The following is a 25358-nucleotide window of genomic DNA, read 5'->3' on the forward strand; positions in this document are numbered from 1 at the left end:
TAACAATTGACAATAAAATTCTAGAAACTTGGTCTGAGAGTGGGATCAAATATATTGAAGATTGTTTTGAGTAGGGACAATTTATGACTTTTTAACAAATCAGGGATAAATTTGGAGTTTAAATAGATCCTTTTTTCTGCTATCTTCAGTTAAGATCTTATTTAAGGAATAAATTAGGTCCATCACTGACCGTACCACAACATACTGAAATAGAGACTCTGGTTCAAAAGTAGATCACAAAGAAATTTATCTCAAAAATGTATTTCTTACTTCAGATGGAAGCTCCTAAACAAGGGTTAGATCAGTCAAGCTAGAAATGGGAATCAGATTTAGGTGTAGAAATTGATCCATTTTGCTGGTCTGACCTGTGTTGGGATTGCATAAGCTATACTTTACTCCTCAAAAATAAAATAAATTAAAATCTGAATTATCCAATTTATGTTTTCAATGCAGTCAAGATAAAGGGACCTTTTTGCATTCAACCTGGTCATTCCCCAAGGTGAAATCCTCCTGGAAAGATTTGGGGGAATTTCCTGGAACAAATTACTGGAATTAGATACCCTCAGGTGCCAGAATTATTTTTATTGGGTAAATTAGCAGATATAATATCTAACATTATGTGGTCAAAATATCAATTGAAACTTGTTAAACTTGCTTTAGTGGTGGCCAGGAAATTCACACCCATTACTTGGAAATCTGATTTCCAACTGAGTCTGACCCGCTGGAAGTCAGAAATGCATAGTTGTATTCCCCTGGAGAAAATTACTTACAACCTCAGAAATTGTTAATACATGTTTTTAAGAATATGGAACTTGTATTTAAGATATACAGGGGTTGATCTTTGATGATTCCCTCCCCTTGGTCTCCAATACCACTATCCCCAGTATCACTAGTGATGTCTATGTCAAGACATTTATCCCTTAAGGGAGGAAGTAAGCTGCAGGTGAATCATGTAATGTTTCATCTGTATGTAATGAATGCTTTTGGAAAACAGATGATTTTGTCACATTATATGGGAGAATTACCTCTTTTTCTTTTCCTTTGGGGAAGGGGTGTCTTGCTCTTTCTCTTTTTATTCTTTTCTTTTTTATATTTCCTACTTTTAAGGATCGACATGGTGTGTAATTTTGTATTTATAAACAATTGTACAGATTTTGATAAATGTGGTAATGTGTTGATTCTTCCCTCTTTTTGTACATCAACATGTAGTTTGGTTTTGGTATTTTATTGCATATATCTGTGATGTTACTTTGATTTTGTTTACTTTGTAACTCCATGTTGATTAAATAAATAAAGGGGGAAAAAACATTATAGGATCAGCAACAAAGAGGAGACAGAAAAATGGGAAAATAATTATTCTGTATTGTTAAAGTACCCTTTACCATCTGAACAAATATTCATGCTCAGACAATTGAGTCAAAACATTTTACTTAATTTCCTTCTTTTTAATCCCTTGCAATGTAAACTCATGACATCATAAGTAAATGCTCACAGAAAATTAAAGCATAAGAAGCTACTATACTAGTTTGTGTAAAAGTATGTTTGAAATGGAGCTTGCTTGCAACAGAGTTTGAGATCCCAGAAACACTCAACAGCACAAGTGAACAGAGTATTAGAATTAACATCAGAAAGAATAGCCCTTAAAAACTTGTTCATAGAAATTCATAAGAATATTTCTGATCGATTCTCTGAAAGGCTGAAGGAGTAGGACGAGGTAGATGAATGGAACTTTTGATGTTTTAGTTCCATTTCTAAAATGCTACTTAAAATTATTGCAAACATGCTTTAAAATTTTGGACTGGTAAATGGAGTGGGTGGCAGCTCCTGATGATCATCCAGTTCCTGAGCAAGAGAGAGAAGTTACATCAGCCCTTAGGAGAAACTTACCATGTTTGTGAATAAAAGCCAGTCCTTGTATTATTTGATACATTATGTTCCTTATGATTGATTCAGGAAATAACTTGTTTCTGTGGAGTGACAGTTCAGATAATAATGTATATCAGTGATTGAGTAAAATAGTTTTCATAGAAATAGTTATAACATAATATGAATAAAGCAAAAATTAGGCTATTAATGTTTATACAGAATCCAAAGAATAACTTTGCTTAGACATGGAGCTTGAAAAAATAATGGGTGGATTGTAACTAAAATAGATTGCACATAGGTAGAAGCTGAAAATTTGGTGATAGTAAGAATCATTGCAGTGAAGGGAAGTAATTTTTAATGCCAACCCAAAAAGAGTAGAGCAAGTAGAGTAGGTACATGGTGTTTGACATCTCAGCAGTTCTTGTAATTGTTGAATAGTCTTTAATGTTAGAAACATTCTGAAATGCTTCATATGAGGAAAAATTGTTGCTCAGCCATACACGTAGATAAAAGATAGATGATCAAAGGCTTCTTCAAAGATAGATGTGAAGCAGAGGAAAGGGGTCTGATCTAGGAATTTCAGCGCTTACAGTGAATGCACTCAAATACACAAACACCATTGGTAAACTAATTAAACTCAAGGATGATCAAGAATCCACAATAAAGACAACATATATCTCAAAGTATTATTGGGATGAAGGAGAATTAAAAAAATAGGAGGGCAAAACCTCAATGATCTGAAGAGGGATCAAAATTTTAAGTAATATTTGAACTGGGAAATTATTGTAAGAAAGCAGACTCAAGGAAAATGAATAAACAGAACCTAGTTTGAGATGTTAGAACAAGTGCAGCAATGTTTTGGACAACCTAAATTTTACAGAGGGCAGCAAATCAGACTAGCTGGGGAGAACATTGACATTGCTGGGAAGTAAAAAGGATGATGGCTTCAATGGTATCAATTTAAGGCAGGGCTGAGTTAAGTAAATGGAAAGAGATGCGCTATGTTTCTAGAGGTAAGAAGTTAAACAGCAGAGGCAGCCAGGTGTATGGTTTCGACTTTAGTGGGAAAACAGTTCATGAGTTCCTCGTGCTTTCCATTAGACAGGAGGTTGAAGGAGAAAATACATGACCCATAATAAACTTGCATTATAGTTTGATTTTGAAATATTTAATAGTTTGGAAATCTGCAAGCAGGGCTCATTATTGTTTTGTATGGACCAGCTAGATCTGATGAATGAGTAAACCAGTTGACTATCCCAGTCAATGCATGGCTCTTAGCCCGAGGTGATGCAGAAAAAGAGTTCTACCAAAGCAAGAGATGGAAACTATTTAATATGGGTTATCTCATTAAAATGTACACAACACAATGAAGTCAACAAGATGGATGTGGAGTTGATGTTTCCTCTGGCTGGTGGACCTGGAACTAGAGATCACAATAGGATGGCAATGCAGGACAGAGATGAGAAAATATTTCTTCATCGAGACTGCAGCAAATCTTTAGAATTCTCTGCTGATAAAGATTGTGAGTATATTCAAGAAAAAAAAAAGAATCTTAGATATTGAAGGAATCAAGAGGGTTATAGGGTTAGTGGTGGAAAATAGTGCCGGGATAAAAGATCAACCATGATCTTACCCAATGGCCTGGCAGGGTAGAGGGGATGAATCCTATGCTTTCATTTCTTATGTTCTTATTTATTTATAACATTATGAATTAAGCATGGCTTAATAATGGAATACCTGAAAAATACTATATTTCTCCAGTTCTGAATGCATTGCATCTAACAAACCACTTGTGTCAAATTTGATTTGTTTAGTCCATAGCATAATTAACCTTCTCTCATGATTATTGTATTCCCATTCACATTTTCTCTTATTACTAGATTGATTCTTTTATCAATTATTCTGGAAAACAGATGATTTTTCCTATAAATCACTTGTTTCTGTGTTTTTTTTTCTTCTGGGCTATATCTTATTTCTACCCATTCAGATTTTTTTTTATTCCTTTTCGTTTAGGTTATGATCTTCTACCTCCTTATTACTAGGTTGGCATCAATCCCTAATTTTCTGCCCTCTCTAAATCTTGTACCCTGGAATATTTAATTCTCAACTTTGGTTTCCATGCACCACATGTTTACAATGGCTAATAGGCTAAATCTATTTGTCCTGTTGTTCATTTATTTTGCTTTGAATACTTTGAGCATTCAGAGACAATGACTTTTATTTGAACATTTTAACATTTTTCCTTGATTCATTATTATCATTAACCCCTCTGTCTCTTTTAGTTCAATGAACTCTCCACAGCCTCAGTTTCCAATTTGTCATGGAATTGAATCCAACTTGCTTACTTATACAGGAGTGCGTTTAAATAAAAACACAAGGCTGATTTACAGTTTTTTATTTGTTTTCTAAAATGTGTACAAACTTATATATTTTTATGATATTATATATTATAAAAATATAAGGACCAATAATGTGCACCTTATTTCTGGTTCTAGAAACATGGTTATCAAGGAACATGGGTGAGGATTTGGTGATGTCCTTTTATGGAGGATAATCATTGCAAAGCTAAAGTACACAAAGATATTGTGGGAACGCTGGATAAGATCATATAAATACAAAGGAGATACCAAGAAGTGGATAAGCACCCAATCAGGATAGAATCCCTTCTATCTTGCTAAGTGAAGAAATTAGGGATTGGGCATCATAATTTTCTGGTCCAAATATATAGATTGATCTCCAAAGAACTGGAAAAATGCTAATGTTCAAACAAGAGAAATCCGTAAAATATCAAAGGTGGGAACGCTTTTGGAAATAAATAAATGTGGAGAAAATTAACAGCCAGTTGGACAAAGATGGATAATTAAAGGATTGCTGGAATTGCCTTGAAGCAAATCAGAATTTATTAATATGATTAATTATGTTAGTGCAATTAATGTTATGTTAATAGACTTCCAAAAGATGTTTCCAAAAAATGCCATATATTAAGTTTGCTAATAAAATACACAACAGATTGAAATACACAGACATAAAATTGGCAGAGGGATGGAAAACAGAATTGTGATTAATTTTACAAAGTCAGGTATTATGACCAGCCATTTTCATACATATTAATGATGTTAACCTCAAGTAGGCACTTAAATATTGTAAATAGGGAGACAAATAGTAATGGAAATCTATGGATAACAGATGCTGAGATAACTAGAGGCATGGTGTGCATAGGCAACGATGTGAAGAATAAGTACCGTAAATCACTCACTTGGTTCAAGATGGAATACCTGTCCTTTCTGCAATTCCGAGCAATAATCTAGACAAGATATGAAGGAATTGGTGAGAGTAAAGATATTTACTGCAATGATTCAAGGTACTAGAGTGGTGGACCAGAGGAGCTGACCTGAATTCCTCAGAGTCAAGAAGTTGAAAAGAAAACACATTTGTTAAAAATTACAAAGAATTACATTTAAAAAAAAATGTAAATAAAGAAATGGTTCACAGTAGCTGAAAGATCAGTAACCCGAGAGAAGAGATTTAAGTGAATTGGCATATGAATCAAGTCAAAACCAGAATAATTTTTTTTTTTGGCAATAAGTAGTAAGAATTTGGAATGCATATAAGAATTTGGAATACACAACTTGACAGGAAGTTGAATGCAGATTCAATGAGATTTCAAAGGGAATCAGAAAATATGAGAAGGAGAAAATATTGCTGAGAAATGAGGTGATGGGTCAAACTGGACTATTTTGAAAATTCTATACTTGTTGGGTCTTCTTCAATGCCAAACAATGTTTTGATTCTAATTTGTCACAGTTGGGGTTGCAAATCATGAGATTCCTACTCAGTTTTTGCTCCTAAAGAAAATAGGATTCTTGATCTTTTCTTTTAAACCAACATCAGCAGCATCCATATTAGTCACAACAGTTCTTTCACCATGTTTTCTAACAAAATTCTTTCAGAAAAAGTTAAGTCATTAATCCAGGCGATTGAAATAGAGCAAAGCATCAGCAACTGCAGTTCAATAACATTACTTGTTACATGGTATAACGCTGTGCTTCAAAAGACATGAGTGACAAATTAGAATTTTGGTGCATTTGTACATTGTACTTATGACAGTAAACTCACATTGAACACTGAGTGTCAGATTGTATAACAGTTTGCATTATAAAATATCCTAAATGCCCCAAAAGATTCAAAATCAGAAACATAGTCTGAAAGTGTTGAATAAAAGACATACCTATCTTTCATAAGTTGATACAAGTTTTCTTTCATGTATTCAAAAATAAAGTAAAGATGGTCATTTTCCCTTATAACTTCTTTGAGCTTGATAATATTTGCATGGCTTAACTTCTTTAGTGACTGTAAAATAATTATAAAATGCATTACAGATCACAGGAAAATATCTGGACAAGGTAAAATTATGATTTGTTCATTGATGTACCAATACAATTCCATTTAACTGATTTATTTCTATTTTATCAAACAGTGAAAGTTCTTAAAGGGAACATCTTTCTCTGCCAAATTTATTTTTGAGAATTCAGGAACAAATTCCTCCACAACGAAAGTACCTTTGAGTTTCTAAACCAGTGGTTCTCAATCTTTTTCTTTCCACTCACATACCACTAAGAAATCCCTTACTAATCACAGAGCATCAATGGCATATGGAATACTGAAAGTGGTATGTGAGTGGAAAGAAAAAGGTTGAGAGTCACTGGACTAAACTTTTCTGCAAGAGATTCTTAATCTTGTCACATCCAGCTCTTCATTCATCATTTTGGTTAATTTATTATCACAATATTTCACAACTGTGTTCAAAATACAGTATTAAACTTGCATATTCACAGAAAATCTTTTCATTATAATGTGCACTATTAAGCTCAGTTTGAACAAAACTATTTTAATCAAATTTGAATCACACATAAGAGGCACATATTCAAAGTGATTGGGAGGAAGTTTAAGACAAGTAAGTAGAGCAAATATTTTACAGAGTTGTAGGTGCCAGGAAAGGACTGACAGGAAAGTAGTGGAAACAGATATAATAGCAGTATTAGGTTTCGAGATAGACCCAAGAATATGAGGGGATGGGGAGAGAGAGGGATTTATCAAGGACAAGCAGCAGATTTTTAGTTTGATTTAGACAAAGGCCCTCTGAAGTTAACTGTTTGGTCATGCATGCTATTTGATCAGCATTTGCAGATAAGAAAGAATAGTTTACTTTGACATTTTCTGCTTGCCTGAAGGAGCACTGACTTTACAAGGGAGAACCATTCCCTGTACCAAAGAACTGAAGACTTCAACAACTCTGAACAGATTTCTAAATATATGTTTTATATAACAGAGAAATTCTAAGATATACTTTTACTTCCTAAAGATATGCTTTTTGATAAGTCAGACATTTTGGCTTATTATTGTTAAAACAATTTTAAATTATGGGCCAGCTGAAGACCTTATTGAACTCTATTATTTACAGCATTCAAGGATTATTTGATAGCAATCCATTCCAATGAAGCAGTAGAGGCAGCCTCACTGAATGTATTTAAGACAAAGATGAGGAATAAAGGGTTGTTGGGAACAGGTGGGTACGTAGAGCTGAGTTCATGGCCAGATCAGTTTTCATGCTCTTATTAAATGATGGATGGATCAGACTCTATGGGCCAAAAGGCCAACTCCTGCACCTATTTTTTATATTCTCAGAAAATTAATATATTTCTTTATGATTTGTGTTTTCTTGATTTATCACAAAAAAAATTTGTGATAAAAATTGCATTAAATAGACAATTATGAGTCATGAAGTTGAAAGGATATTTCACTTAAATAAACAATGCCAAGGAATTTAACTACATATATCTTCTTGCATACTCCTGGGACATGGACCTCATATACTTCCAATGAACTAGGAGAGCTTCTACTTATTTTGACATCTATCCCAAATGCTGAAAGGACCACTTCAAAATCCACCCCCCCCCCCTTCCACCAATCACCAAGCCACTTCCCTCCAATTCAATATCTACCATATCTATGATTCCCAACTCTTTTTGCTATCAATGCCAATTCTCCTGGCTTTAGTACTTTAACAGTCTATCAGTCCATTTCTCAATCCTCGACAAATGTTGCAATCTGCTGGCATGTCAGCACAATTTCCAGCAAAAAATCTAACAGCCTCCACACAACAGTCCTCATGCTTTCTTCCTCTCTTAACAAGCAAACTGACTGTGCACCTCCCCACTGCACTGACACTCTTTCCCACTCTGGATCCTGATACATGACATTTCCTTTCAACCCAAAACTAACTGCTAGACTCCAATAAGCACCTCTTCCCACCTCATCAGTTATAGATCCAATCAGAAACATAGAACTAAGGGGCAGAAGTAACCCATTTTTCTCTTTGAGCCCTGGATTGCCATTCAATATAATCATGGCTGATCATCCAAATTCAGTGCCCTGTTCCTGCATTCTTCCCATAATCACTTGATTCCCCTCATCTTAAGACCATGTCTACATCTTTCTTGCATATTTGCCTTCAATTCCACAAGTTCACCACTCCCTGGATAAAAAGAAATCTTCAACACCATCCCATATAGCTCAACTCTTCATATTCACATTCAAGTTCAAATTTATTGTCAGAGTACATACATGACATCATGTACAAACCTGACATTCTTTTTCCTGCAGACAGAATTTAAATTATTGGTAGTTTAAATTGTATTCATGAAAAATATACGTATACAAAAAAGAGAAATTTCAACAAACTGACTGCAAATGCAAATTTTTTTTTTTAGTAATAAATAATGTGCAAAGTAGGAGTCCTTAAACGATTCCCTGATTCAGTCTGTTATTCAGGTGTTTGATGGTGAAGGGGTAGAAACTGTTCCTGTACCTGGTGATGTGAGTCTTGTGGCACCTATACGTCTTTCCTGATGGCAGTAGTGAGAACAGAGCATGTCCTTGATTGCTGCTACTCTCCAATGCCAGAGTTCTATAGGCAAAACACTCCCCACAATTTCCTCAATGGTGGGGAGAGTTTTGCCTGTGGTGTATTGAGTTGTGTTCACTACCTTTTGCAGAGCTTTCTTCTCAGAAGTATTGGTAAGCTCATACCAGGCCATGATGCAGCCCAATTTCCATTTTACAACTATAGAAGTTTGCCAAGGTTTCCAATGTCATACCAAAACTCTGCAAACTCCTGAGGAAGTAGAGGTTTTCCTCACAATGACCTTCATATGTTTGGTCCAGGAAAGGTCCTCCGAGATAGTGACTCCCAGGAAATTTTCCACCTCTGATCACTCAATGATCACTGGATCATTGGATCCAGGGATCTAGATCTAGATCTCTACAAGAAGTCCAGGTACAACCTGTGGAAGGCATCTCTAGAGCAAAATGGTGACTCTGAAGGAAACTAGAGACAGAAATAGATAGCTGGCAGCTATGGCAGGGAGTACAGGCCATTAGAGCCTACAAACTGAGGGCAAACGCCATAGATAGCTATGAACTGAACATCTCTATGCCTGCTTTGTTATGTCCTCGGTTGTACCAGTGGAGGTCTTAATAAACATTCAGAGAAGCTTGTAAGTTTACAGCACAAACCTTTACTACATCTCTGGCTGCTAGTCATGTATGAATACACTGTCATACTGAGCATGCTCACCAACTCAGTATGATGTAGCTCTTACAATGTGTCTCACTGAGCATGCTCACCATGCAAGTGTGATGTGGCTCTTATAGTCTTTAGTGTTCATGCTCCAGCATAAAATAGTCCCAAGTTTCCACTGTATATAACATACCTCCTTCTTTAAAAAAATGTCTAAAAATTAAAAGATTAAAATTTAAATTTCTTAAAAATAAATTGTTACTGCTTCTTTACCTGCACTTGCCATTAAGAATTAAATATTCTAATTATACAATTGCAGTTCTATAATCTTCTCAGCGGAATCGCACTGGTGATAGGATGTTGCTTCTCCACCTCGTCGACCTTGTTTTGTCTGTTTGCTTCGGTGCTGTTAGTCTGGTTGTGGGTGGTGGTGTTGTTTGCTTCAGTTCTCCTGTTGCCTGCTGTTCAGTTATTACACTGTTGTTGTTTGGGGTTTCTACTCACATTCCTTCACAAGTTGTTGGATTTTTAGAAGCTGCTGGTGCTTCTGGCGTTTTCTGTGTCTTTCATTTCGTATTTTTCATATTTTTCATTTGGGGAAAGATGTGACAAAGTATCAGCGAGCACCATTTCCTTCCCTGGCCTATAGTTCAAGGTAGTAGTAACATTGGAACTGGAGGAGTTGTCTCTGTGGTCTAGCTGATGCCTTGCTTATGTTCTTTTTCTGGATGTGTTCCAGCGGGCAATGATCACTCTCTATCATAAACTATCTCCCATAGAGGAATTTGTGGAACTTTTCACATCCATATACAACTGCCAAAAGCTCCCTTTCAATATTGGCATATTGGGTCTCTGCTGTTGTCAGGGCTTTTGAGGCAAAGGCTCTCGGTTTTCCTTCCTGCACCAATGCTGCCCCGAGGCCTCTGATGGAAGCATCTACTTGTAATGTGACAGCTTTTTTCCTGTCGTAGTAGCTCAGTTCTATTTCTCTGCAGACCACTTCCTTAAGCTTGTCAAAATCTTGCTGATGCGATGGTGACCACTGAAACTCCACATCCTCTTTCAGCAACTCTCTGAGGTTGGCTGTGTGGTCTGACATGTATGGGGTGAAGGAACTCATATATTGGACCAATGTATACTAAAATCTCTGCAAAGGTGGAGGACTCTGTGATATCTGTCTCTGAAGACGACATCAAAACATCATTCAAGAGGGTGAACCCTCGCGAGGTATCGGGCCCTGATGCCATACCTGGCAGGGTACTGAAAATCTGCGCCAACCAACCAGCCAGAGTGTTCACAGACATTTTCAACCTCTCATTGCAGCAGTCAGAGATTCCCACCTGCTTCAAAAGGGCATTGATCATCCCAGTACCCAAGAAGACTAGTGTGACCTGCCTCAGCAACTATCGGTGAGTAGCACTAACATCTACTATGATTAAATGCTTTGACAGGCTGGTCATGGCCAGAATTAACACATACCTAAGTAAAGATCTGGACCCACTGCAATTCACCTATCGTCACAATCGCTTGACAGCAGACACAATATTGCTGGCTCTACACTCAGCTCTGGATCACCTCAAAAGCTGCTCTTCATCAATTACTACAGCTCAGCCTTTAATATCATTATTCCTGCAGTGCTGGTCAAGAAGCTTCAAACTCTTGGCCTCTGCACCCACCCCCCCCCCCACCCCCCGCCACAACTGGATCCTTGACTTCCTCATCGGGAGATCACAGTCAGTATGAATTGAAAACAACATCTCCTTCTCATTGGTTATCAACACAAGTGCACCTCAAGGATGCATGCATAGCCCACTGCTCTACTCATTATACACCCATGACTGTGTGGTGAGGCACAATTCCAATGCTATCTACAAATTTGCTGATGACACCACAGTTGTTGGCAGAATCACAAACGGCAATGAGGATGGAGATAGATCAGCTCGTTGAGAGGTGTCATACCAACAATCTTGCACTCAGGAGGAAGTCAGTGGAACATAACCCAGTCCTCATCGAGGGCTCAGTAGTGGAGAGGGTCAACAACTTTAAATTTCTGGATGTTAACATCTCCGAGGATCTGTCCTGGAGCTGCCATGTCACGAAGAAGGCTCACCAGCAGCTATACTTTGTGAGGTGCTTGAGAAGATTTGGTAGGTCACCGAAGATTCTCAAAAATTTCTGCAGGTGTACAGTGGAGAGCATTCGGGCTGGTTGCATCACTGCCTGGTATGGAGCGCCAACTCTCAGGTCAAGAATAAACTCCAGAGTCTTGTTAACTCAGCCTATGACACCAGATTTCACTCCATCGAGGACATCTACAAGAGGCGGTGTCTTAATAAAGCAGCCTCCATCTTCAAGGTCCCCCAGGCCATGACTTCTTCACTACTATTATTGGGAAAAAGGTACAGGAGCCTAAAGACGAGCACTCAGTGGCACAAGGACAGCTTCTTCCCCACTACGATCAGATTCCTGAATAATCAATGAACCAAAGAACTGCCTTACTTTTCATGCACTATTTTGTTTTTTTAATTTATTGTTGTAAAAGTGGTTTATATGAATGTTTACACTGTGACGCTGCTGCAAAACACTAAATTTCATGACTTGTTCATGACGATAAATTCTAATTCTGTTCCTCATCTTTAGCCATGTCATTCCCTTATCACATACAGCAAAATCCCCATTATCTGGAACTCAAACAACCGGGAAAAAAAAAATCAAGGAAATAAATAAGACTGGGCAGATGAACCCTGTGGGGGAGTGCTGAGACTTCATTGGACATGTGCAGGTTTGCCCCACTAAACCAGCAATGCCCCTCCATATGTACGCATTCTTTTCACTGTTGCCACTTGTGTGGAGATGAATTGGGTTGTCAGTGCAAGGAAGGTGCACCGAGGGCCTGACCAGGACACTTGCATGGAGCTGAGTTGGATTATCATTGTGAGGAAAGTGTGCCGAGTTCCTGACCGGGACACTGGTGTGGAGGTGAGTCAGGTTGTGCTGAGGGCTTGATCGTGACATCAAGATGAAGAGCTGGTTTATACCACTGGGGAGACTTTCCTGAAGTGTCTCCCTATCCTTGCCTAGTAAGTCTTTATTTTTATTAGTATTCAGTTTACTGTATTAATAAGGCTTTATATCTCAACTTGGGGGCGAGGGAGTTAATTATGATGCTGGCATGGATATTGTGTCACGGTCATGTACTTACCTTCGTTGGAAGCAAGCAAATTCCACCTGCTACTGAAGATGGAGATGGAACCTTTCTCTTCCCTTCCATGGTTCCTCACCCTCATCCAAGCTATCCCAAATCTTTGTGGTTGTTTTCAAATTGCTTTACATTTTGTACTGTCTTTTGTTTTTAAATGGTTTATTCTTAAGGCAGCTGTATTAGTTAGGCATTGGAAGAGTGAGTCTCAAGTCAACAGGAAAATTTGCATACCTGACATCTGTGATCCCCGTAGGTGTCAGATAATGGGGATTTTACTGTGTTTTAATTATGCATACTAATCTCTTACATTGGAATTTCAAAATGACAAATACAACATATTAACTGATTCTTCATCACCTATTGTGCTGGTTACATCCTCAAAGAATTCCAGAAGATTTGTGAAGCATTACTTCCCCTTTGCAAATCCATGTTATGATGTTTTATTATGAATTCCATCTTCCTTACACTCTAGAATTATTTATTTTCTCTCTATCTCTTGGTGTTCCATGAGGTTCCATGCAGAGTTCAACAATGCCTAAAACTACAAAGAAGGTTGGGACATAGCCTGCACCTACCTTATTTACACAAGGTAATAAATCATCTGTTGATTTATTACGGAAATCACTGCAATTCCATCAAAAAACTAATGTTACAACTGGCTTTTGGAGTCACAGTAAATGCGGAAACTGCCGAAATGTTTGGCCTGGAAGTCAGCCTGAAGAAAACTGAGGTTTAGCTCCCCACCATGACCACCAGCCACCCACATCTCCATCGGGCACACTGAACTCAAAACGGTCAACCAGTTTACCTACCTCGGCTGCACCATTTCATCTGATGCAAGGATCGACAAAGAGATAGACAACAGACTCGCCAAGGCAAATAGCGCCTTTGGAAGACTACACAAAAGAGTCTGAAAAAACAACCTCCTGAAGAAACACACAAAGATCAGCATGTACAGAGTCGTTGTCATAACCACGCTCCTGTTCGGCTCCGAATCGTGGGTCCTATACCAGCATCACCTACGGCTCCTAGAACGCTTCCATCAGCACTGTCTCCACTCCATCCTCAACATTCATTGGAATGACTTCATCACCAACATCGAAGTACTCGAGCTGGCAGAGTCCACAAGCATCGAATCCATGCTGCTGAAGACCCAACTGCACTGGGTGGGTCACATCTCCAGAATGGAGGACCATCGCCTTCCCAAGATCGTGTTCTATGGCGAGCTCTCCACTGGCCACCGAGACAGAAGTGCACCAAAGAAGAGGTACAAGGACTGCCTAAAGAAAGCTCTTGGTGCCTGCCACATTAACCACCGCCAGTGGGCTGATATCGCCTCCAACAGTGCATCTTGGCACCTCACAGTTCGGCGGGCAGCAACCTCCTTTGAAGAAGACCGCAGAGCCCACCTCACTGACAAAAGACAAAGGAGGAAAAACCCAAAACCCAACACCCAACCCCAACCAACCAATTTTCCCTTGCAACCGCTCCAACCATGCCTGCCTGTCCTGCATCTGACTTGTCAGTCACCAACAAGCCTGCAGCAGACGTGGACATACCCCTCCATAAATCTTCGTCCGCGAAGCCAAGCCAAAGAAAGAAATGCTGAGAGCAATCACAATAAGGTAATAGGGAACTGCAGTACACCAAAGGGCTAGAGAAACTCAGCAGGCAATGCAGCATCCATGGAAAGCAAAAACGAGTTGGTTGTAAGGAATTTGATGCTTTAATGGTAATCCCACAGGGCTGTAACAAGAGCTCATCTTCCAAAAGCTAAAGAAACCATGCTCCCATGTCCATCTTTCTGATTAGCAAGACATCAAGGTTTTCTATGTCAGGAAGCCATCATCATCTGCAGATACAGCTCCAGTCACATTCCTGCGCTTGAATTGCTCTGTATGTGCAAAGGAAATTCACGAACATCCTCAGTTTCTAAATCCCCAGATTGATAAAGAGGGCAATGCCTTCTCTGTGCCACTTTTCAGTTTGCAGCTCCTCTGCTGCACGTGGGGTGCCAAGAACATTCCTCAAGGAATTACATGTCCCTTCTCCTTTAAGCCTGCAGGTGGCACATGGATATGCTAGGAATGAAAATTCCCAGAATGTTCTCAAAATTTTGTCCTCGCACTTCCAAGTGGAATCTCCTTGTGATGTAAAACTTTTCATTGATGTTCATCTGCTGTGTGACTATTAACAAAATAATCCTTGTAGTCGATGATATGTATGCAGGAAGAAAAAATGATGCATTTGACTAACATAACTAATTTGACAAATAGGGACTGGTGCTGAACCCCAGATAGTTCACAGTCAATAATCTCCATTGGTGGATGTGGGGGGGGGGGGGAATGCAATAGCCAAGTTCAAGTTTATTATCATCTGACTGTGCATGTGCAACCAGAAAAAATAGCATTTCTCCGGACCATCAGTTACAGGATACCATTCATCAATTTCACAGGAAGAAGCTATTTCCCAGCCTGTCAGTCCTGAGTTCGACCTTCTTGTACCTCCTTCCTGATGGTAGTGAGTACCTTTTATCGAATATCCAAAATCTGAAATGATCCAAAATCTGAAACTTTTCATCCGTGGTTCCATAAAGTAATACTTAATAGAGTTCAGAAATCCCATTTGGAGAACGGAACGTAGCAACGGAACATAACAGATATAAGTAGTGCATTATAGGGTGTAGATGCATATGTAAATATTTGTATTGTAATGTGAATGCATACATCTTTAAGTCTGAGTAAATGAGGGCATTTTTAAAACAGTATTCCAAAATCCAAAACACTTCTGGTCCCATGCATTTCGGATAAGAGGTACTCAACCTGTAGTTCAAAAATATCTTGTGCTGGATGGAAAGGGTCCTCAATAATTATTAGAGCCCTGGTGAATGTCATCAATAGAGGAAAGGGAAACCCCAGTGATCTTCTCAGCCATTCCGGTCTGAGACTTTGCACCTACCATACCACACAATGATGCAGCCAAGCAAGGCACTCTCAATTGTGCTCCTGTAAAAGGTTGTGAAGCCAATTATGCAAAACTAGGTGGCAGTGTGGGCTGTGTGAAGAATTCACAATGGCATGGGAATATAGACAGGCCGAGTTAATGGGCAAGGGCATGGCAATGAAAAGTATTTAATTTTTAAAAATTCAGACATACATCACAATAACAGGCCCTTTCGGCCCATGACACACAATTATACTCATCTGGTACATTTTTTAAATGGTGGAAGGAAACCAGAGCCCCTGGGGAAAACCCATGCAGACATGGGGAGAATGTACAAACTCCTTACAGTGTGGGACCCAAAACGGGTCCTGATTGCTGGCGCTATAACAGTGTGGCGCTAAGCACTGTGCTGTCCATTATTGTGGAAAAATTGTGGGATCATGTATATTGGTAGAAAAACTAAAAAGGTAGACTACTTTAAAGGGTGACAGACTGAGAAGTGTTGGTGTCAGTGGGATCCAAGAGTCCGTGTGCACCAATCACTGAAAATTCACATATATGGTCAGCAAGCAATTTGAAAGGCAAATGTCATTTTGGTCTTTATAGAAAGAGGAATTAAGTAAGGATGCGTTTCTCTAACTATATAGAGCATTGGTGGGACTACATCTAGGATAGGTCTGCCCTCCCTTACTATTAAAGGACCTTCTTGCCAGAGAGGGCATGTAGCATCGATTGGTTCCTGGGATGACAGGTCTGTTGTATGAAGATATATTAAGCAGACTGTAACCTGTACTCTTGTTCAAAATTTTCGAAGGGTCTTGATGGCATTTGTGGAGTAGATGTTTCCTTTGGTTGAGATATCCAGAATCACAAGTCTCAGTCTCCAAATCAGGAGCTGGGCACTCAAGGCAGAGAAGAGGAAATTTCTTCAACCACTGTGTAGAGAATCTTTGAAATTCATTAACAATTGACATTGAGTCACTGAGTACATTAAGAAAAGAGATAAACAAATTTTTAGATATTAAGAAATTTGGACAACTGCAAGAAAGTGTTGTTTGGATAAAGAATCAGCCATGATCTTATCAAATGGCAGAGTAGGCACAAGGAGCCAAATCACCTACTGTGGATGCTTTATATATTCTTGTTCTTGGTCATTCTGGAGACAGAAATAGAACCAAAGACAGAAACCTATTGGAAAGTTCTGTTATGATATCCAGCAATGATCATCGGATTTGATCAAGATTTACCTTGCAGTAATCTCTGGAGGGAGGGATAGCAGCAGAAACAGCCAGAAAGGTCTCCCTCAGGCCTGTTGATAGTATGTTCCCCCTAACTCATATTTCCAGGACCTTATTCAACTAGCTCAAGCCACATTTGCTGGGATAGTTTCTGTTCTAACTTCTACAGAATTTTCCACCCTTTGGCTTTGAATTTAAATAGCAAATTGTTGACGACTACCTTGGTATTTGCTGGCGTCATCATTGCCTACTTCCCACTAAAGAAGTATTTTGGAAGATCATCAGTCAAGTTGAATGTCTGGTACTATAGTAGAAAACTGCCAATTATGTGGTGATGACATGACCTTATTACCACATAAAAGCATTGTTCCAAACTAAAAGCAACAAAACAAAGATATGAAAGAATTCTTGTAAAACTTTAAGATATAATTTATGCACTTACTTCTATGGATGCAGACTTGACAACAGTAATGATGATATCTACTTTTCAACAAGAATGCAACACAGAAGAGACTAAGCAATTATTCACCTATTAAGGCATAATAGCAGAAGCTTTAACAACCATCAATGAGGTATTTTCTGGTGATGGGGGCAGGATACGCATGAAAAACACAATGAAACGTGTGTGTGCGCACATACACAACACTGGGTGGGGGGGGGGGAGAGGAGGAGAGATAAAGGGGAGCGGGAGAGAGGTAAAGAGTTCATTCCCCACAAGGAATTACAAGTACAGTAAAAAAAAAAGTATCCAGCATCGATGGGAATTGGTAGATGCTGCATAAGTGAATTTGCCAGTTACTTGAGATTGTGTGTTGTGTAATTGTTGAACTGAGTGCTAGGAGATGCCAATTTTAAATGAGTATTTTGTACCTATTTATTTTCCATGATTTTTATGACAGTTATTTAAGGCTGCCAGTTGCTTGAATTCTGGATGATGGGGATTTTACTGTAGTCCCAAAGAGACACACAAGCATTGTGATGGAGTGAACAGTTAACATTATACAGTACCTTAACTTCTTTGAGATTCATACATTCATCCCAAGAATAGAATTTCCTCTTCATCCTGCACAATTAAACACATGGACTGAAACAAATGTTCTTCAATGAACCCTACCAATTAATATTAAAAAAATTCTTAAAAAGATAATAGAAAAGTTAAATGTAGTAATACATCAAGATAATCTAACACTCTCTCAGAATATAATGTAGTCCTGCTGAGTTCTTTCATTGCATTAGACAAGCTGATTAATGAAACTATCATGTATACATGTTCTTGAAACTTACTAAAAGTTTATTTGGCATCTCTGAATATTTATTAAACTATGCAAAAGTTTATTTTATACAGGGTTGAATCGATCACCCGCATTTCAGGCACCTTGCAATCATGCACATAAGATGGAAAGCACCTATACATTTTTTTGAAGAATAACGTCGATTTCAAAATCCCTCACAGCCAACACAGCATTTTAAATACAATGTGACAGTCATTTTAGGTATGAAGATCCCACATACAGTTGGTATACTGATTCAGTGATGTTCACCAAGTGATAAATACTGGATCCCCAGGATGCTAGAGAATTTTAACTTCAGAACATGCAACTATTTTTTCTTGATAGGTTTAATGCTTGGGCTGTATGATTAAATCACAGTCCTCATTAGTAACATCCAGTTTTTTAAAGGAGATCGTGAACATTAAGTGAGCTTTTATAAAGCTTTTCAATTAATCTGAGTGGTACTGAATTTTGCAATTCATTTTACCTGTTTACTAATCTGGGCTTCTCTGTCCAAATATGGACAGATTTTATTATTTCCGATTCACAGGTTTGGATGAAATGAAGAATAGAAAAGCATGTCCAGTTGTGAACTGGGCATGTAATCTTTGCAATAAATTTGTGGCTGAAGCAGTTATCACATCTATTGAGTATGTTTAAATTCTACTCCAATGACATAGGGTGACGAGGAGTGTGAAAACACAACGGCTGGCAAGGCGGCACCATGAATCAGTTTCCATTTGCTGGGGAGCTAGGCTATAGGTTATGGTAACCTTAGGTGTTGCAGAAGAAATGAGGGATCAGAGATTTGTGATTGCTGATGGGGGGGGGGGCAGGGGACATGAGGGTGAGTGACAAAGGTGAGTTCAAGGTCATAATGTTAATAATTAAGTTGATGAATATTTAACAACGTGGGCAATTAGATATATCAATTGATATATAAACTGGCTTCTTAGCACTACTTACATGAAAATTGATGTTCCCTGGAGTACAATGTAATTTTCCAGGTTGAATTGTATTGGTCTGGAAACCTAACTGGAATCTCGCAGTTTGTTGATGAACTGTTAACTGTGTCATATGGTGCACATAATGACATCATTCCCAGTTCAATGCTCATTTAGAGCATTGATGGGGAAAAAAATACATGAAGTCACTTTGATCTCAACCAGATCATAATTTAGGAACTTATAATTCAATCAGGTTGATTAAAATACCCTCTGCAGACATCAAGGAAATTTTAGGCCATAAGAATTTACAGTGTAGGAAATGCTCTTTGCACCAACTGATCTATATTTAGATCAGAATTTTCTGCATTTATATCCCTCTTACTCTTCTTTATCTAATCTTATCCACACCTCTTCTAATTTATTTTTTCCTTTAACTTGCTTTTTAAAACATTGATCTTTCACATCAACTGTTACTCATGAACAGCAGTGTGGACAGTTTCACAATTTTCCACCATTTATTCCATATTGTCAAATCTTTGCCCACTTACATTTACATTACATGGCAGGCTCTTTATGTCTTCTTCACAACTTTCCTACTTAAGTGCCTGATGCACCAAGTGATTTTCATAAATTACAAGAAAGTAAACCTCAGTGTCAATCCCTGTGGCACATCACTAGATACAGCTTGTGAAGTACTCTTGTGTATTTACTCTGCTTTCTGTTTGCCGGTCAATCAATCTATGCCAATATAGTATCTTCAATGACACACCTTTTCAAATATCCCTTTTGTAATCCAGATTGTAATCCATGGAAAATATGAACATGGAGAATTTGTGGGAATGTGTTTTAGGTAGAAAATTACACTATTTTGTCAAATGGCAGAATAGGCTCAAAAGGCCATGTGGTTTACTCCTGTTCACATTTCTTATGTTTTTAAGACTATTGTTGCTGGAAAAACCTTTTCACCTCACGTCATGGGTTTTTTCGCTAACCCCCTTAAATGCATATCCAGGGTTTTCTCCCGAGTCTGACATCAATAGAAACAGTTTCTCTTTAGTCAGTTTATTCAGCACTTGATTTTGAACAACCCGTCTCCAAACATTACTTCATCAAAGAAAAACTAAACCACCTTCTCCAGGCTATTCAAGTAACTGGTATCTCTCAAATTTGATAAAGTATTTTAAAATGCACCAAAAACTGCTACAGTTTGAGTAAATGATATCCCATTATTGTCTTTACACAACACGGTAGCAGCACATTGCAGTCTGAAGTGTGCTTATGTTTTCTGCCTAACATCTTGGACAAAAGGAAATTTGACACATAGTGGTTCAATTTAACCCCACACTTTATTTCTACATCTTTATTATGAAAATTATTAATTTCATGGTAGTTTACAAAATTACAAAAATAAATTTCTCACTTGTGTCTATCAATCATGGACAGTCCTATATCACACCATTGTAGATAACATTATTCATACAATTTTTATACTGTAACTTGATGTCCTATTTTGCACAAAATGCACACATACCTTTTGATGGCCACCAATTCTCCAGATTCATTGCTCTTTCCCATAAGGACACAGCCATATGTGCCATCTCCTAACTGCTTCAGAGTTGTGTATCGATTCATATTTTAAAAAAAAGTTACTCAGTACTTAATGCTCACATAAAATACCCCTTTATCTGCTTGAAAACATTGTACATATCCAAGACAGATATAAACAATCTTCAGATATTGCTTTCATGAATGAAATGTTCTTGGAGATGTAGTTGTTTCACATTTTCTTAATGCATATTTGAAATAAGTTGCGAGACTCCTTGTAATTGGTCCTCTGCCATTCTGCTGTGAAAGCAAAACAAGAGCATATTTATTCTTCATTTTACATTGTATCATAATTAAAAAAAAAACTTCTGAAAGAATTATATTCAATTGGATACACACATGCCTGAATATTTTGCCACTCCCCTGTCAACAATACAATTATTTTCAGTTTGATTGAACAGAAAGATATTTGAAAACATGATCCCCCCACCCATCTCCAACCTTAAGTCTGCAACACTCTCCAGGGCCCCAACATGTACTGAGCAAGTTCTGGCCGGGTTTAATCTCCAAAGTGTAGAACCTCGCTCTGGTTTTAACTTACCAAGGTGCAACATATCCTCATGGTATTCAAGCAAATTTGTCAAACATTATTTACTTTCATTAAACTATGCTGGCTAGGTTTGAATATATTCAGCTTTCCTAAATGATTAGCTATTTTCTCTTTGATTATTGATTCTAATATCTTACAAACAATGGATGTTAAACTGACCATTCTATAGTTCTCTGCTCCTGTCTTCCTCCCTTATTGAATACATTGACCCTTTTTCAATCTTCTGGAACCCTTCCTGAATTTAGTAAGTTTTAAACATTTCCAATTATTATGCTTACTTTTTTTTTAAAACCACCACTTCCTTTAATATTCAAGTCATTGTATCCCAGAGATTTATTCACCTTCAGCCCCGTGAGTTTCTTTGGTTTTTCTCTCTCTCGTGATTGGGATTTTTACAAGTTTATCCATATTATTTGAAGTAAGCCTACGTTTTAACTGTGCAATTTCCACCAATGTGAAAACTCAGGCAAAAAAAAAATTTAACAGTTCTGGTATTTCTTTGTTTCCTGTTATTAATTCATCAGCCTCATTCTCTGGAGTTCTCACACTCCACTGCCTTCTTTCTATTTGTATATCCATAGAAATTCCTACTGTTAGTTTTGATATTAAATGAAAGATTTCTCTCAAAATTAATTTTCACCAGAGGATCCTTTATGATAAAAATAGCCAATTAATTTGACTCATTAAGCATAGCCTGACCTAAAATAGCCTATTTCCTGGTTTAGTACATAATACACTGTTCAAGGAAATCGTCCATGAACTTAATTCCCAAGACTAATGTTGCTGTGAGAGATGAGTAAAATATGAAAATATGTGTAATGAATAGGATAAGGGTAGATAATAGAATGTAGGAAGTAAAGTTAGTCTGAATAAGATAAAGGTCTTCTAGCCTGAGACAGAATTAGCAAGTTTTGCATATAAGAGTTAGTAAGCCCTGAGGGTTGGGAAGGTGTGAATAAGGACAATGACATGATGGGACACAGATAGGATACCCCTGGTCCTCCAAGTTCACAGAAACAGTACGTAGGCAGACAGGATTGCCTAATGCCAAACTTATCCAGGAGGCAGAAGAATGTTAGGGGGGGGGGGGGGGGGAGGGTACCTCTACACTGAAATGAACTGTATAAAAGTTGGGTGAGCTCCAGTGTACGTGTGTATTCCCAGGGTAAGGGGAAAGCACCCAACTTTGCATTGTTGTATAATAAATGTTCTTTGTTCTCAATTTTTGTCTCGAGCAATTTCTGTGAAGGTACTTCTGTTTCTCACAAATGGGGGCTCGTCCGGGATCCCACTCCCTCCACTGACAGAGTGCCCGACGACGAGGGTAGGTGCACCCCAGCTGATTCAGCTGGACTCACGGAAGACGGGTGATTGGTCAGTGGATGAAGCGAGTGATATCCGAGAAGAGGCATTGAGAACAAACGACGGGAGGACGTTAAGGAAGCGCGCTAGGAATAGCTACTGGATCCCGGTAAGAGGAATTTTACTTACCTGTTAGTATGGGAGGTGTGAGTAGCAAGGGAAATAGTCCTAAGGAAGGACGGGACAATCGGATAACTAAGCAAAGTCCATTAGGATTAATGCTATCTGATTGGGGTGCAGGGAAAACTCGCGGGAAAGACAAACAGACCATGGTCAGGTATTGCTGTCTGGAATGGGTTAAAAACCCGATAAAAGGGAATTCGATATATTGGCCAAAGTTGGGATCCGATGAGGACTGGATGTGTCAGGCATTAAACATCTGGCTCTATCAAAATCAAAGAGATAATATTGAGAGCAGAGAATATTCAGCCTGCTGGCTCAGTGAATTGGTTGATCAACTGGTTTTGAATGAAAAGGAATGTAAGGACAAGAAGGATGAGAAACCTTTTGTCCCTGAAACACAAGGATGGGATGTGTTACATTCCCTTCCTCCACCTTATGCTCCTCCTATGCCGACTCCTATCTTTCCCCTCTCTCCTATGCTCTACCCTTCTTCACCTTCCCCTCCTCCCCCACAGCTAAAGAAAGGAGAAGAAAGTAGGGGTGGTATGATGACCCATTCACAAAGTACTAGATTATCACCTCAATTGACAAAAGAGGGAGGAGACTTTGATTCAAAACAGTGTGAGACCCTCCGGGAGGGAAGGGTAGAACCCTTTGATTCATTTCCCGGAGAGCAGGAACCTAGACATTATAAAGGAGAGGATAAGACAGAAATTAACTGGATGAGACCTTTACGGGAAGTTCCCGTGGGAGGGGGTCTCGGTTTCATAAATGTGTCCCTGACTAGTACAGTGCGTAACTTTAAGAGAGAAATTACCTCCTTGATAGAGGATCCTCAGGGATGTGCTGAAGAATTAGATCAATTTTTGGGACCAAATATATATACATGGGATGAGTTAACATGTATCTTTAGGGCTCTGTTCACTTTGGATGAACGTGGAATGATTCGCCAGGCAGGGATTAGAGTCTGGGATAGGGAACACCAAGGGGGAGCAGAGGCGATACCTGGGGAACTTAAATTCCCCCTGGCAAAACCGAATTGGGATAAGAATACTAATGATGGTCACACATTAATGGAGGAATATAGGGTTAATCTGATAAAAGGAATCAAGGAATCTGTTCCAAAAGGACAGAATTTTAAGAAAGCATTTGAGGTTCTCCAAGGTCCCGAGGAGACCCCCTCTGCATTTCTGAATAGATTGCGTACGGCCATACAGCAATATGGGGGTCTGGATATAGAATCCCCAGCGGGTGAACAATTAGTATTAACGGGCTTCGTTACAAATTCAGCCCCAGACATTAGAAGGAAATTGCAGAAGACTGAGAATTGGCATGAACAGGGAATAACACAGCTTTTACAGATCGCACAAAGGGCATACGTCCAGAGGTCTGAGGATAAACAAAAAAGAAAGGCTAAGATTTTGATGCATGCAGTCAAGGGAGTCGTGGAGGGACAGTAAGGAAAGGGTAGGGGCTGTGTGCCAGCTCCTGGACATTGGGAGGAGTGCCGGTAGTGGGAGAGTAGAGACCAGAGCAGTGGCAAGGGTAGAGGGGAATTCCGGGGACGACAACCGTTCCCGGAACCTCGTGGTAATCCCGGTAGGAATTGAGAAACAGGAGCATTAGTTTGCTACCATTGTAAAAAAGGAGGGACATTTTAAGAGAGAATGCCCAATGCGAGCCAGGGAGACGCGATCTTACGCACTGATGGAAGCAGATTATGAATAGGGGGGTCACGGTTCTCAGTCAATACACACCGTGGGGCTGCACGGAGAACCATTGGTAAATTTAAGCATAGGACCCCACAGTGACAAGATGACCTTTTTAGTAGATTCTGAGGCAGCCCGGTCTAGTATTTTACAACCACCTGAGGGTGTTAAGATAGAGGGGACAGTGATGATTTCGGGAGTAGGAGGAAGAGATTTTATGGTCCCTGTATTAAGGGATGTAAGAATACAAATGGGAGAGAAGATAGTAACGGAGGACATTCTACTAGTTCCCCAAGCTGGAGTTTGTTTGTTAGGACGAGATTTATAGGACCAATTGGCTATCGGCACCAGACCACAGGAATCAGGTATCAGGGTTCAATTGTATGTATTAACCGAGGAGGATCGGGAACTAATAAATCCTGGAGTATGGGCAAAAAGAAGCAATAGAGGAGTGTTAGATATTCCTCCCCTGCAAGTTACTTTAAAAGATCCTGAGCAAGTAATTAGACGAAAACAGTATCCAATTCCGATGGCTGGCCGAAAGGGGCTGCAGCCAGTAATTGACCAGTTGGTGAAAGATGGTATACTCGAACCTTGTATGTCACCTTTTAATACCCCTACCCCTGAGGTGAACGACCAGTACATATCCAAATATTTAAAGGGACTTTCTGCCTCTCTATACGAATTAAAATGGAAGGGTTTATTAGCTCAAAACCCACCCCTGGAGCATCCTATTCATTTTATTAAATCTGATGATTGGGTATCTGTAAAAGCATGGCAAGATCACCAACTAAAACCTGTCTGGGACGGCCCCTATTGTGTACTTTTGATTACAGACACTGCAGTGCGAACGAAAGAAAAGATGTGGACTCACATAGAACGAATTAAACAAGCTGCTGATCCACGGACTAAAGACATTGATAATCGACCCTCCACCTGGCGTGCAGACCTTCATCCTTCTGA

The 25358-nt window shown here is 38.8% G+C and overlaps 1 protein-coding gene across 8 annotated transcripts in view; it reads right to left on the reverse strand.

The window, feature by feature from the left end:
• The window catches only part of mak (male germ cell-associated kinase), a 98758-nt gene that overhangs the window by 59349 nt on the left and 14051 nt on the right, over positions 1–25358 (reverse strand). For 5 of the 8 annotated variants that reach the window (XM_069913345.1, XM_069913346.1, XM_069913349.1 and 2 more), the window contains exons 2-5: positions 20578–20891; positions 17837–17891; positions 6095–6216; positions 1888–1967 (exon numbers count right to left, since the gene is read on the reverse strand). In XM_069913345.1, the coding sequence (XP_069769446.1) occupies positions 1888–1967; positions 6095–6216; positions 17837–17891; positions 20578–20678 (358 nt within the window). In that variant the 5' untranslated portion in view covers positions 20679–20891. Of the gene's footprint in view, positions 1–1887; positions 1968–6094; positions 6217–9718; positions 9913–17836; positions 17892–20577; positions 20892–25358 lie in introns of those variants that run through there. The other 3 variants (XM_069913347.1, XM_069913350.1, XM_069913351.1) reach the window with 3 other exon arrangements.

The sequence above is a fragment of the Narcine bancroftii genome, chromosome 1 (assembly GCF_036971445.1).
Source record: "Narcine bancroftii isolate sNarBan1 chromosome 1, sNarBan1.hap1, whole genome shotgun sequence".
Classification (NCBI taxonomy): domain Eukaryota; kingdom Metazoa; phylum Chordata; class Chondrichthyes; order Torpediniformes; family Narcinidae; genus Narcine; species Narcine bancroftii.